The sequence below is a fragment of the Balaenoptera musculus genome, chromosome 1 (genome assembly GCF_009873245.2).
Source record: "Balaenoptera musculus isolate JJ_BM4_2016_0621 chromosome 1, mBalMus1.pri.v3, whole genome shotgun sequence".
Taxonomy (NCBI): domain Eukaryota; kingdom Metazoa; phylum Chordata; class Mammalia; order Artiodactyla; family Balaenopteridae; genus Balaenoptera; species Balaenoptera musculus.
Window position 1 is genome coordinate 96001220 of NC_045785.1, and position 15690 is coordinate 96016909.

General features: G+C 40.5%; 1 protein-coding gene across 1 annotated transcript in view; it reads right to left on the reverse strand.

The window, feature by feature from the left end:
* SORT1 (sortilin 1) overlaps positions 1-15690 on the reverse strand; it is a 75847-nt gene that overhangs the window by 36108 nt on the left and 24049 nt on the right. Inside the window, 2 exon segments of the mRNA XM_036853178.1 lie at positions 6767-6840; positions 8262-8321. Of these exon segments, the coding sequence (XP_036709073.1) occupies positions 6767-6840; positions 8262-8321 (134 nt within the window).

Below are 15690 nucleotides of genomic sequence, written 5' to 3' on the forward strand. Positions count from 1 at the left end.
TTTTTCCAGAAGATTCACATGCTGACTGACACTCAACCCAAATGTCAATAGCCAAGGATTACACCCTTGTTTTTGAGCACTTTTCATTTACAGTATAGAGGAACTTGTGACACCGGGCATCTGACCTGCAGACATTTAATGAGAAGTAACAGTAAAAGAATCCTATAATATCTCAGAGAATCTTACATTTTACCTTTCTCAACAATCAAAAAAGCACAAATATCCTTGTTTGGTTCGCTTTCAGGACTAACCATTTCTCTACTCCTTTAGTTCATTTTTGCCATGATTAAGTCACTACAAATTATTACATAAAAGCAACAAGGATGACAACTAAAAAAATGATAGTTTTACAGTTTTCACTAATGGGGAAAGCTTATACAGTTAATCTTCATGATTCACGAATTCCATATCTGCAAATTTGCCTACTCAATAAGATTTGTAACCCCATACTCTTGGCACTTTCCTAGTCATTTGCAGACATGCACAGGGCAGAGAAAAAAATTTGAGTCAAAAATGTTCCCAGGGGCTTCCCTGGTGGCGCAGTGGTTGAGAATCTGCCTGCCAATGCAGGGGACACGGCTTCGAGCCCTGGTCTGGGAAGATCCCACATGCCATGGAGCAACTAGGCCCGTGAGCCACAATTGCTGAGCCTGCGCGTCTGGAGCTTGTTCTCCGCAACAAAGAAAGGCCGCGATAGTGGGAGGCCCGCGCACCGTGATGAAGACTGGCCCCCACTTGCCGCAACTAGAGAAAGCCCTCGCACAGAAATGAAGACCCAACACAGCCATAAATGGATAAAAAAAAAAAAAAAAAAAAAAAAAAAAACGTTCCCAGCTGAGGTCCAACAAGGGGCCACTCTGCCTTCCTGTTTCAGCTCTTATACTATGCATGAGTATCTTCCTCACGGTCTATATAGTACCATGCATTTTGCATTTTTGTGCCTTTTGTTGGTGCTTTGCTGTTTAAATAGCCCCCAAGCATAGTGTTGAAGTGCTGTTTAGTGTTTCTGGAGAAAACACGTGAGTTAGATAAGCTTCTTTCTGGCATGAGTTGGTTGTGAGCTCCATGTTAATGAATCAATAATACACATAAAGTATCTTTAAACAGAAACACACACAAAACAAGATTATGTACTGATCAACTGATGACAATGAATGTTGTGGTCAGAGGTTTGCAGGAACCTAATTCTGTATCTCCCCCAGGAGCAATGGTTCAGTATTCACTAATTCAGTATTCATGGAGACTGTAGAACATAACTATCGTGAATAATGACAATTAACTGGATTGAGATTTCCAGTTAAAAGATCAATAAGGAGAATGTAGCTTATTAAAATGTGCCAAAAGAATCACAGACCTGAAATCACTGCCAGGTAAAATTGGCAGAACTTGAATTTACATTGAACTAAACTCCTAATACTTCAGTCTCTTTCTTTACCCCAACTGTCTGACGCTACCTTATGTGTTTTTATTTAATATTTCATTGTGTGTTATCCTTATTGGAAAAGGATACATGTTTTCTATAGCTATTTTGAAAATATAAGTGGGAAAATAAAGAGGGTAAAATATTGTAAGTAAAATCACAAAACTTTTTTTATCAGAAGGAATATGAGTATGTATCTGAGGTCCTTATTTTGCTTTGATTGACAAGACAACCCTAAGAATAGGTATTTTCTTTTTTTAAAAATTTTTATTTATTTATTTATTTATGGCTGTGTTGGGTCTTCGTTTCTGTGCGAGGACTTTCTCCAGTTGCGGCAAGCGGGGGCCACTCTTCATCGCGGTGCGCGGGCCTCTCGCTATCGCGGCCTCTCGTTGCGGAGCACAGGCTCCAGACGCGCAGGCTCAGTAATTGCGGCTCATGGGCCTAGCTGCTCCGCGGCATGCGGGATCCTCCCAGACCAGGGCTCGAACCCGTGTCCCCTGCATTGGCTGGCAGACTCTCAACCACTGCGCCACCAGGGAAGCCCAGAATAGGTATTTTCATGGGAATATTTCTTAAGTGACGAAAACCACTTCGTTTCATGATTTTTATATGCCCTTGGTTTGTAAAAGTGAAGTTGCAGTAAAATGCCATCATCATACATTTCAATAAACTTTTTCTTTAAGAAATAAAAAGCAGGAAAATATATGTTGTAGATGGAATTTATGCTAACCTTGTAACTAAAACATGAAGTCATTGTTAATAATCTACTGCAGTGAAAACTGAACCAAGCATATCATTAAAAATGTTGTCATAACGATATGCCTTGGAGAAGTTGGTTTACTGAACTTTGCTTTAATATCTGTTGTGTATCTTTAAGTTATCCATTTTTTTAAAACCTCAAGTAACATCCTGAAAAACTTACATTGACTATGGAATAAACTTTAATGTGAAATCTCTCAGAGATTCCCTTATTAATTTCCAAAATTTGAACAACTCTCAACAGGAAATAGAAATCACAAGTAAAATAGCCCAGCAGTTTTCTGGTAATTTGGTACAGAATTTTGCTGTACATAATGCTTACATGTGCTTTACTAAGTAGCTAATGTTACAATGAAAGGTTAGACTCAAGGCGCCATAAAACAAAAAGGTGCAAAACATCTTTTAGTTGCCAAAAATCAAATTATCATCTTAACTGTAGCTACTTATTTCCTTTTTAACTTCATATTTGCAAGTGAGAGGCAAATGTACTTTATAATCTATTATATGAATTAATATTCCTTAACAGAGAATCAAAATTTATACTATTCAAACATGATTCCTTTTAATTGAAGATATTAATATATTATTCAATTCTACACAAACACTAATGCCTAGGGACTTTATTTCCCAAATCTTTCAACAATCCTCTTTCACAACCTGACGACTGAAGTATGCTCCAACTCGGCACAGGTAACAGAGACAACTTCCTTCTCCTAGTGTGCGCCTCCAAGCAGTACTACTCACGGCAGGTGGCATGTGATTAGCTGCCTTCTATTTGAACCCCAAATGAACCTTTGACTACATAAGATGTAGCAGAGAAAGATAATCCAATAAATAATACAATCATTAAAGCCGTGAAAAACAGAAGAATCTTCAGAGTAGTTTCAACAGGCTTTTATTTTATTCCTCAGTTAGGCAAGCTCAGCATATTCAGGACTCATTTTGATCAAACTGCTCCCTCCCTTTCCCATTTCTGAAGCAACATGTGCCTCTTGGCTGGTGTGTCCAACAACATGAGTCACTTCAGACCAGGCCAGGCCAGCCCAGCTGGAGAGGCAACAAGGCATATTTACAGTTTCCACCTAAACTCTAGAAGAGTTTTCACTTCACAGCAGGGAGGAAGTAATTAATATTCAAAATGACCTTTGTAAAACCAACCAACCAACCAAACAACCTGCTGTGCAAAATGAAGAAAAAGAACCTTAGTAACATGATAGTATACCAGAAACAAATAGGATTACTCTCTGGTAAACTGTATGTTAGTGGTTTCTCACAAGACTAGACAAATATAGGATGGAAAAGGGCTGAGTCAGATGGTGGTAGGTATTTAAACAGTAACATAGTGATACCATTTTGTTTTGTTTGGGTTTGTCTCAAAGGAAGCATAACACTGAAAAGCAAAAGAATAGGAAAAGAAGTCGTGAAAACACATTTCACTCCCCACGGGCATGACACAGATCTGTCAGGTCCAGTTCTAGCCACATGATTAAAGAGCACTATAGAGACTAAAAAGTGAATTCAGAAGGCAAGCAGAAAAATGGCTGAAGCAACAGATTTAGGAGATAATTCAACCAAGAGAAGGAGTTTAGTAAAGGCTTCAAAGCATGTAGAGATCAATCAGAGAGGAGGTTTTCATTTGCTACCAAAAAATAAACGAAATAGGCATCTTCTGTGACATATATGTGTGATACTGATCACAGCAGCATTAACAATAGTGAAAAAATTAGCTACGACTTAAGTGTCCAAGAGAATAATGATTAAATAAATTCTTTCAATCTAACAAAAATGATGGGTTACTAGCAGAGGGAATATGACAAGTATCATGGTACGAGCACTGACCAATCAGAATGGGTATAGTTTGCAATGCCAAGTGTTAGTAACACCTGCATGTTGGCAGGGGTGGGGTGGTGGTGTGTGCATCTGTAGAAGCCACGGAGGCACCTGGTGTCAGGCACTTTTTATCAACTGGTTCGGAAGGCTTTCAATTATTTTAAAAACTGTACCACAGTGCCAGTACATGCTGGCTACATGCCATATCTGGCCGTTGGCATGACTGCAGCTAAGAGCACCAAGTTCTTACTCCGTGCCAGGCACCGCAAAGCGTAACTCGCAGCAGCTCTACGGTGGCCGCTATGATCATCTTTCTTTTACAGACATCCAAAAAGACTCAGGGAGGTTAAATGACTTGCCCAAGTTCATTCTGCTCACAAACGACAATGCTGAGATCCAATCTCAGGCCTATATGCCAATAAAATTTGGCAACTTTACACTATACCATGTTGCTTCCTAAGACTATCTAGCCATATGGTATAACATCATAGGGGAAAAATCAAGATAATAAACTGTAAATACGATCACTTGACTTTAGGGTGAATTTTTTCTTTCTTTTAAAATTTCCAAATGTTTTTATAATATGGTTGTATTGCTTTTTAAAAAATATTTATTTATTTTATTTTATTTTTGGCTGTGTTGGGTCTTCGTTGTGGTGTGCGGGCTTCTCGTTGCGGTGGCTTCTCTTGTTGCAGAGCACAGGCTCTAGGCGCACGGGCTTCAGTAGTTGCGGCACGTGGGCTCAGTAGTTGTGGTTAGCAGGCTCTAGAGCGCAGGCTCAGTAGTTGTGGCACAAGGGCTTAGTTGCTTCGCGGCATGTGGGATCTTCCCGGACCAGGGCTGGAACCCGTGTCCCCTGCATTGGCAGGCGGATTCTCAACCACTGCGCCACCAGGGAAGCCCTGTTTTTTTTTTAATGAAAGGTGCACTGGTAAGAAAAACTGTATCATAAAGAAAGATTTTACAACAGCAAATTTTTTTTAAAATGGAAAGAGTTATTAAAGTTACAAAAATTTTAATGCATTTTTTCCCTTCTAAAACAGGATACTTTTCATGTGTCTGAAATACTGTTCTAACTTAATAAACAAAGTCGCCTATAAATTATAGCTCTTTTAGAACTAGGATTCTATAATACATTGTCAATCTTTATCAAACAAATAAAAAATATTATTAGTCTAAGAATTATTAGAGAAGGCAAGGCATTCATTCATTAAATTAATATGTACTGCCTGCCTGCTATGTGTCAGACATTTGGCTAGTTGCTGGAGAACCCCAAGTTAGTCAAGAACCTGCCTTCATGAAGCGTACAATAATTCCAAGATGGCAATTCCTTCTTGGCCTATTTTTAAGCTAAAGTCACTGTGTTAAAGGGCAGAGAGCACCATCTCCAGGCTCAGGAGCAGCAGTCAAGGGTCACCTATTGGGGAAGGGAGGTTGGGCTGATCTATCTCAGAGTTTCACTCCCACCTTGGCCAAGACCAACAATCAAAAAAGAACCCTGAGAAAGTATGATGGCTCCTGGGAGATCCTTTGGCCCTGAGGGTAATTTCTACGTCATCTGCTGAAATGTCAAATTTCTTTAGGTCTCTAGGGGAAAAATGGGATAGAAACAAATGATTGGGAAGACAATCAACAACTTCTGGATATTAGCTGGTTTTGAATCTTATGGGTAAGGAAAAGAACCCTACTCTTTAACCAAACTGTACTTTTTTTAAAAAAATTAATTAATTAATTAATTAATTTTTTATTTTTGGCTGTGTTGGGTCTTCATTGCTGCGTGTGGGCTTTCTCCAGTTGCGGCGAGCGGGGGCTACTCTTCATTGTGGTGCGTGGGCTCCTCAATGCGGTGGCTTCCCTTGTTGCGGAGCACGGACTCCAGGCGCACGGGCTTCAGTAGTTGCAGCACGCGGGCTCAGGAGTTGTGGCGCACAGGCTTAGCTGCTCTGCTGCATGTGGGATCTTCCCAGACCAGGGCTTGAACCCGTGTCCCCAGCACTGGCAGGCAGATTCTTAACCACTGCGCCACGAGGGAAGCCCCCAGGCTGTACCTTTGAGAAGATAACTCTAAAGTTTTGTGAATGTCACAGTACAGACTATGGTTCCAGAACACACATTACCACAATCATTACCAGGCACTTTGGTAGGTCTGACCTGAGAACCTCCTCCTGATCTAAAAACAATCTGTTTGGGGCTTAAAATGTTAGATAAAAAAAATATTCACTTGGGGGAATCCCCTGGAAGTCCAGTGGTTAGGATTCCGCGCTCTCACTGTGGCGGCCTGGGCCTGATCCCTGGTCGGGGAACTAAGATTCTGCAAGCTGCGCGGCATGGCCAAAAAAAAAAAATTCACTTGGAAGATACAGTACGTATTGTTACTTCAGGGGTATAAAAACCATTTTGTGTTCATAATAAATAGAAAGATGGTTAAACGCTATGCTACCTCCCCACAAATATCCATTTCAATTAATATGCATACACCCCTACAGACACTTCCTTCATCTTCTTTTACTGTTTTGCCACTCAGTCAGGTCAATCTAATTCCCTTGGAATTAGATCCCTTTTCATACTTCTTCAGGTTGCTAAGTAGATAGATATTAAAAAGTGTGCTGAGTGTGACAGTCTAGTGAAAATTTAAGATGGCTAGAAGATCTTTTAAATCAACTGTTAGATCCCATCATGTCTAGAAAAGCAGAGAACTTACATTCACAATGCATTACTCAGTCAAATGCCCCAATCATATGCTAGCCATCTCACCTTCGATATAGCTTGGACTGTCCGAAAGTCATAATTACCAGTGGTACATGGAAGGTAGTCAAGACGAGAATGATCTGGAGAGACAAAAGCATGTGGTCAATAAGAAACATAGTCCAATGACATGATTGCAACATCTGACCATCTGAACGATTGCCAGTAGCCCTGCTTTGTAGTAGCCTACATTGTAATACTATATCTGAAAACCAAGAAGGACCAAGTGATTAGGGCTTACAGTGATTCAAAATCTCAACTCATTTTGTAGAGATGGTCTCATCGCCTAAACTTGAAGCAGTGAGACAGAGCTAATCAACTCCACATTACAGTAAAGGAAGGATTTAACTATTTTGTATCCACATTATTGTAAGATATTCTCAAGCAAGAATCATCTCTCTGCTTACAGAGGCTAGAATAGGGTGGATGCTCTAATAGAGGTCACTATGTCACATCTGTCCTTTTCTTCTTCTCCCTGCTGTTAGTTCTCCACGAAATCAATTTTTTAAATAAGCATTTTTCTAGAGAAAAATATGCATGAAGATAAGATTGTGATAGATTAGAACAAGGAGCTAGGGAGTCCCAAAGAGCCATATAACAAATCTTGGAGACAGCAACTGTCTTAGATAAATGGATAAATCATGGGAAATAGGGAACAACTCAAATTTTAGAAGAAAATGAGACATGCTTAAAGAAATTCTACCAGGAACTTAAAAATTAATTAATTTATAACTTACTCTTCAGCGTCAAAATTATATTTCTTTCAGCTCTTCATACAGCCATCACGTGCCTCAGTGCTCTGATACACACATTACTGGAACACTAGAGGGGCATGAGCTATGGTCCCTGACGTTGTCAGGCAGGGTAATAACAGACACAGGTAATGCCAAGCCCTGATTCAAGACTTGAGGCCAATGAACCCTCAGCATCCCTCCTACTAGGAGATGGGCTACATACTAGGCTGGATAAGGGGGAGCTTACTGACTCTCCCATTCCCCCAATCTTGGCAGTACCTCCTCTGTGGTAGGGGAAGGGACAACAGATGGAGCTACCAGCGATAAGCCCATGGGCGCTACAATCCTTCAACATTAACTGTGGGAAAGGACACTGGAACAATACAGTTTGGAGGAAAAATGCCAAGATGTGTGTATGTGCAGTTTTCCGCTTCCATACAGAAGTTTTCCCAAGTACTGTAAGTCTCCCTTTTCACACATAGCACTCTCTTTCCTCTTTCTTCTTCTTGCTCATCTTGATGCCAAGCAGCCACCAAGGACTAAAAAGGTGTTTATCTTCCTATTATGGAAGAAGGTGGTCACAAGATGTTCCTAGTTCTAAAGCAAAACAAAATCGACCACAGCTTTCTGAAAGTCTGTCCAGCAAACATGCGTTTTCTACGATTGAGGTTGGAGACAATTTCAGAAGGTAAAACATTTAGCGCTTAAACTCCCCAAATCTACACCATCTTCTGGTTAGGTTGAATCAACAGACTCAAAACATTACTTACCCCAGTGGTATCTCCAACCCAGGACAAGGATACTGAGCCACTGAGATCATCAAACACATGCTATAAGGGAAAAAACACCTCAATTTAGAAATGACATCTCCTCTTCAATCTTTGACTTCTTTAAATAATACAGAACACTATTACTTTCAAAGTAATTATGTTTATAATTATAAGGGGATATGGATTCCTGGAACAAAATCTGGAAGAGATAGTATTTAACCACTTAACCTGAATTAAAAATAAGTTGGAAATTTTAGTTCTCTCTCATACAAAATAAGCCAAGCAGATGAATTTTCTTCACTGCACCAGATGGGGAGATGGGATAATCTGTTTGCTTTCTTCAACAGAACTAAATATAAAGATATAGAAAGTATTCTTAGGATATTTTAAAACAAGAGATCACAGCCCACAATGACAGATATAACTGTAACCCAATCAGCATAGTTAAAATTTTTCTAAGCAGCCTTCACAGTACAGCTGAATAGCTAATAACTGGATTCCTTCTGCTTCTAGTCTAACTCACCCAAAATGACAAGGGACAGAAGCAAGAGTAAATGCCCTTGTTTCACCTTTTTATTTAATAATAACAACAATAATAGTATTAATAATAATAGAACAACATAATAGAGATGTGGTGAGAGTGAGGAGACAAAAACGGGAAGGCTGGTATATTATATCCAAAATATGGTAATCATATTGAAATGTAGCTATAATAATTATTGTAGGTGCTTTTGAGTTTTGGCTTTCAAATATTTTCTCCTCTATTTTTAAAATAATATACATCCATTATAGAAAATGTGGACAATAATAGATATAATAAAGAAAATATAAATCATTCATAATTCTATCACACAGAGATATTTAAGGTTAACATTATGTGTATAATCTACTAGTCTCTATCACTTTTTTAACCGATAAACAAATAACACCAAAAAGGCAGCATTAGCACTTGGTAAAAATTTCTTACTATATATATAGAATGATATAGTAAGAAGTGAAGATCCTTCCTCTTTCCCGCCACAGCCCCACCACCCAGAGGGGTTAGTAGTTTAGTATATATTTCTACTAAATGTAGATGATTATGCTTTTCTTTTATGAAGACATATATTATTAAGATTTTAAAAATCTTAAATGTGTCCTGCCTTTCCAAATATGAGCAGTTCCTTAGGAGCTGAGGATATAATTTTATAGTCACGGTATGCCCTGTGCCTACCATGATACTTTGCATGCTCAATAAGCATTTGTTGAAAATGATTATATATCCTTCCCAAACCACAAAGTTGATCTCAAAATAGAACATGTCCATAAGCAGCTGGTGGGATTCCAGCTGCTTGGTCACTCAAGCCACCATTCCCAACAGACAAGTCTGAAGAAACAGAACTCAAAACACTAACTGTTTTGCTTATCTTTTAATTTTCTTTTGTGGTCCTCCTAAATGGGCCACTGAATTCACCTATACTATTTCCCCCTGTACTCTAGGTACCTTTGAGGTCGACAGAATCTCTTGTACAATCTCTGTAAATAGTACAATCAGTGCCACACAGATGTCTTGCTCAGTAAGTGCTGGTTAACTCTCAAAAGCTCAGAGCTTCTCACAGCCACTGCAGGACAGAAAGGCTATTCATACATGTAAGCTGGCCACGCATCTGAGAAAAAGTAGGTCTGCTAGAGACATCTGGAACCAGAAGCTTAAAAACTGACACAGCAGCACGTCTTGTAAGATGCCACACAGAGCAAGACAGCATGTTCTCTTGAGTGAGGATAGAGTGTCTGAAATTACATCAATGAGCTCCTTGACGAGAGCAGGAATATCCAGAGCTTCCAAAACCACCAGACAGATCACATGGGCTAACAGTTATATAAACAGAGGCTATTTTTCCAAGAAAGGTTCTGGGCACAACAGCTGACTAGGATAAAAGAAAAATCCCATCCCTGGAGCTCTGGCTAGCTTGATCAAGCTTTCACTTTTCAGGCAATGCTCTCCACACCTGACCCAATCAGCAGACACTGGAATTACTCACATCTTCCTACTGCTCAGTCACAGAAAGAGGAGGATTATTAGATGACACTAGCAACCCTCAACTTAACCCAAACAAATCAAAGGATAGCTGACCTCATTCATCATCCAGAGTTCCTTTGGGAAAATGTAGGTGAAATTCATGAATTACAATTGTGGTCTTCTGCTACCCTTAACCTTCCCTTCCCTTCCCAACAACCAATTAAATTTTACTTTTGAAAACACACAAACTCACTGAAAAACTCATCCACCTAGAGAAAAAAGCAATTAATTTTTTATATTTCAGTTTTTACCACTCTTATACTAGAGAACGTAAAAGAGAAAAATGAAATCAGATCTAACAACAGACCAAAGCTCAGGTAGAAAGAAAAGGTCATATGGAAAGGAGACAAATCCAGGAGAATGGGGAACCAAGACCACAGATACAATCCTACCCCTTCAATGGGAGGATTACAGATGTCCAGGAAAAGGGTGGACAACCTGGTCATAGTTAGGAGACAGAATTTACAAATGTCAGCAAAAGACCATTAATTCTAATGCTTGATTATTTATCATGTTTAACACAATGTACGTCACTCTACATTATGGTAGCATCTTAGATATTTCAAAACGTGTATTACTTTTAATTATAGCAACAAGAATCTTGTCTGCCTCCCTCACTAGACCTGAAGCCCATCTGGTGCAGGGACCAAGCCTATTCATTTTGGCAACTAATATAAGCAATAGCACATGGAAAACAATAAATATTGAATTCATTTCCTAGAAGAACTACTTGCAAAGCTCTGAAAAGGAGGATAATGAAGTGAAAAGATAAGGCCAGATCCACTTAATTTCCCCAAAGCAGAAATGAGTATGAAATGTAGAAGTTCTATTCTGAGAGGACTTCTACTTCTGGCCAAGATGGAGTAACATGGATCAGATTTACCTTCCCACCTGAAACAACTAAAAAAGCACAGAATATATAAAACAACAGTCTTCAAGACACTGGACTTCCGGCAATGAAGGACAATGATCCCTGACAGAGAAGAAGCAAACGAGGGCCTACATCTGCCCTAGCTTACTATCTGGAGACAATTTTCAGGCCACGGTACAAAGAAGAGGAGCCCAGGTAGAGCCCAGAGGTCTTCCTCACTTGAAGAGATAAGCTGATAGTCTGAGGAGGCCAAAGAGTCTGGAGTTCACAGTTTAGTGTGCGAAAGAGGAGAGAGCTACACAGAAAGAGAACCGTGGAGATCTATATATGGGGGCTCCCTAACCACCCTGCCAAGTGTTCATCTGAGTACTAATCATCACATGAATGTGAGGAAACTACCTGAGGCTAGGGAAAAACACACCTGAAAAAACTGAAGGAAACAATATCTGGGTGTCACAGGACCAGAAACAATTCCTGTTCCCAAAAATCATAGGAGAAAACTTCATATCTCACAAGGATTTGGACAGAATACTCAGAAAAGTTTTACCTTGGTAATGAAGAAAAATTAACCCTAGACTAAATGCTATACTAGTCTTGCCTAAAAAGCTTAAAAACAAGACCAAAAAGGATCAAACTATTGTCAAGTAACCTAATGACATCCCAAAACAAGGTTCAAGAATATTTACAGGCATATTAAAATATGCAGCACTCAAGAAGATAAAATTCACCACGTCCAACAGTCAATAAAAAATAACCAGGCAGGGGCTTCCCTGGTGGCGCAGTGGTTGGGAGTCTGCCTGCCAATGGAGGGGACACGGGTTCGAGCCCTGGTCTGGGAAGATCCCACATGCTGCAGAGCGACTAGGCCCGTGAGCCACAATTGCTGAGCCTGCGTGTCTGGAGCCTGTGCTCTGCAACAGGAGAGGCTGCGATAGTGAGAGGCCCGTGCACCGCGATGAAGAGCGGCCCCCACTTGCCACAGCTGGGGAAAGCCCTCGCACAGAAACAAAGACCCAACACAGCCATAAATAAATAAATAATAAATAAAATTTAAAAAAAAACAAACCAGGCATGCAAAGAAGAAAACAGGACCCATAATGAAGAGAAAAATCAATCAAATTGACACGGAAAAAACACATATAATAAGATTAAGGACATTAAAACAGTTATAATTATACTCCATATGTTCATTCAAGAAGTTAGAGAATAAACTAACACAACAGTGTAAAGCAATTATACTCCAGTATAAAAGAAAAGAAGTTAGAGAACAGACTGAGCAAAGATAAGCATTAAATAAAGATACAGAAGATATAAAAAAAGACTCAAATAGGACTTCTAGAGATGAGAATTACAACATCTGAGATGAAAATTACATTGGATAGGATTAACAGGAAATTAGACATTGTAGAAGAGAAGATTAACAAACTGGAAGACACTCCCAGTGGAAACTATCCAAAGAGAAACACACACAAAAAAAGACACACACAAAAAATTCAGAGAGCATCACTGAGCTACAGAACTTCAAGCAACTATATATATATATATATATATATATATATATATATATATATACACATATATGTACAAACACACACACACACATATAATTGGAGTCTCTGGAAGATGTGCAGGGTGGAAATAGAAAAAAAATTGAAGAAACAATAGCCACAGTTTTCCCAAATTTCATGAAACATACAAACCCAGAGATCCAAGAAGCTCACAAACCCCAAGCTCAAGAAACACAATGAAAACTACACCAGGGCACATCATATTCAAATTGTTTAAAGTCAGTGATAGATAAAAATCTTAAAAGAATTCAGAAGAAAAAATGATTATTACATAGAGAGGAACAATGAATCATAGTAGACTTCTCTCCAGGAACAGTGCAAGCCAGTGTATCAACATCTTTAAAGAATAGGGAAAAAAACTGTAAAGACAGATTTCTATACCCAGTGAAAATACCTTTTAAAAATGCAGGTTTTGGAGGAGCTTCAAGATGGCGGGAAAGTAAGACACGGAGATCACCTTCCTCCCAACAAATACATCAGAAATACATCTACATGTGGAACAACTCCTACAGAACACCTACTGAACTCTGGCAGAAGACCTCAGACCTCCCAAAAGGCAAGAAACTCCCCACGTAGCTGGGTAGAGCAAAAGAAAAAAAAAAAAAAACAGAGACAAAGAATAGGGATGGGACCTGCACCAGTGGGAGAGAGCTGTGAAGGAGGAAAGGTTTCCACACACTAGGAAGCCCCTTCGCGGGCGGAGACTGCAGGTGGCAGAGGGCAAAGTGGAGAGATTCGCACACAGAGGATCGGTGCCGACCAGCACTCACCAGCCTGAGAGGCTTGTCTGCTCACCCACCGGGGCGGACGGGGGCTGGGAGCTGAGGCTCGGGCTTCAGTCGGATCCCAGGGAGAGGACTGGGGTTGGCTGCGTGAACACAGCCTGAAGGGGGCTAGTGCACCACGGCTAGCCGGGAGGGAGTTCGGGAAAAGGTCTGGAACTGCCGAAGAGGCAAGAGACATTTTCTTGCCTCTTTGTTTCCTGTGGCACGAGGAGAGGGGATTAAGAGCGCCGCTTAAAGGAGCTCCAGAGACGGGAGCGAGTCGCGGCTATCAGCACGGACCCCAGAGATGGGCAGGAGACGCTAAGGCTGCTGCTGCAGCCAACAAGAGGCCTGTGTGCGAGCACAGGTCACTATCCACACCTGCCCTGCCGGGAGCCGGTGAAGCCTGCCACTGCCAGGGTCCCGTGATCAAGGAACAACTTCCCCAGGAGAACGCACGGCGCACCTCAGGCTGCTGCAACGTCATGCTGGCCTCTGCCGCCGCAGGCTCGCCCCGCATCCGTACCCCTCCCTCCCCCTGGCCTGAGTGAGCCAGAGCCCCCGAATCAGCGGCTCCTTTAACCCCGTCCTGTCTGAGCGAAGAACAGACACCCTCAGGCGACCTACATGCAGAGGTGGGTCCAAATCCAAAACTGAACCCTGGGAGCTGTGTGAACAATGAAGAGAAAGGGAAATTTCTCCCAGCAGCCTCAGGAGCAGCGGATTAAATCTCCAAAATCAACTTGATGTACCCTGCATCTGTGGAATACCTGAATAGACAGCGAATCATCCCAAATTAAGGAGGTAGACGTTGGGAGCAATGATATATATATATATTTTTCCCTTTTTCTCTTTTTGTGAGTGTGTATGTGTATGCTTCTGTGTACGATTTTGTCTGTATAGCTTTGCTTTTACCATTTGTCCTAAAGTTCTGTCTGTTCGTTTTTTTGTTTTCTTTTTATTTTCATTACTTAAAAAAATTTTTTTTTCTTAATAATTTTAAAAAATTTTTTATTTAAATAACCTTATTTTATTTTATTTTACTTTATTTTATTTTATCTTCTTTTTTCTTTTTTTTTCCTCCCTTTTATTCTGAGCTGTGTGGAGGACAGGCTCTTGGTGCTCCAGCCAGGCGTCAGGGCTGTGCCACTGAGGTGGGAGAGCCAAGGTCAGGACACTGGTCCACAAGAGACCACCCAGCTCCATGTAATATCAAACGGTGACAATCTCCCAGAGATCTCCATCTCAATGCCAAGACCCAGCTCCACTCAATGACCAGCAAGCTACAGTGCTGGACACCCTATACCAAACAACTAGCAAGACAGGAATACAACCCCATCCATTAGCACAGAGGCTGCCTAAAATCATAATAAGGCCACAGACACCCCAAAACACACCACGAGACATGGACCTGCCCACCAGAAAGACAAGATCCAGCCTCATCCACCAGAACACAGGCACTAGTCCCTTCCACCAGGAAGCCTACACAACCCACTGAACCAACCTTAGCCACTGGGGACAGACACCAAAAACAATGGAAACTACGAACCTGCAGCCTGCGAAAAGGAGACCCCAAACACAGTAAGTTAAGCAAAATGAGAAGACAGAGAAACACAAAGCAGATGAAGGAGCAAGGCAAAAGCCCACCAGACCTAACAAATGAAGAGGAAATAGGCAGTCTACCTGAAAAAGAATTCAGAATAATGATAGTAAATATGATCCAAAATCTTGGGAATAGAATGGAGAAAATACAAGAAATGTTTAACAAGGACCTAGAAGAACTAAAGAGCAAACAAACAGAGATGAACAACACAATAAATGAAATGAAACATTCCCTAGAAGGGATCAATAGCAGAATAACTGAGGCAGAAGAACGGATAAGTGACCTGGAAGATAAAATAGTGGAAATAACTACTGCAGAGCAGAGTAAAGAAAAAAGAATGAAAAGAATTGAGGACAGTCTTAGAGACCTCTGGGACAACATTAAATGCACCAACATTCGAATTATAGGGGTCCCTGAAGAAGAAGAGAAAGAGAAAAGGACTGAGAAAATATTTGAAGAGATTATAGTTGAAAACTTCCCTAATATGGGAAAGGAAATAGTTAATCAAGTCCAGGAAGCACAGAGAGTCCCATACAAGATAAATCCAAGGAGAAACACGCCAAG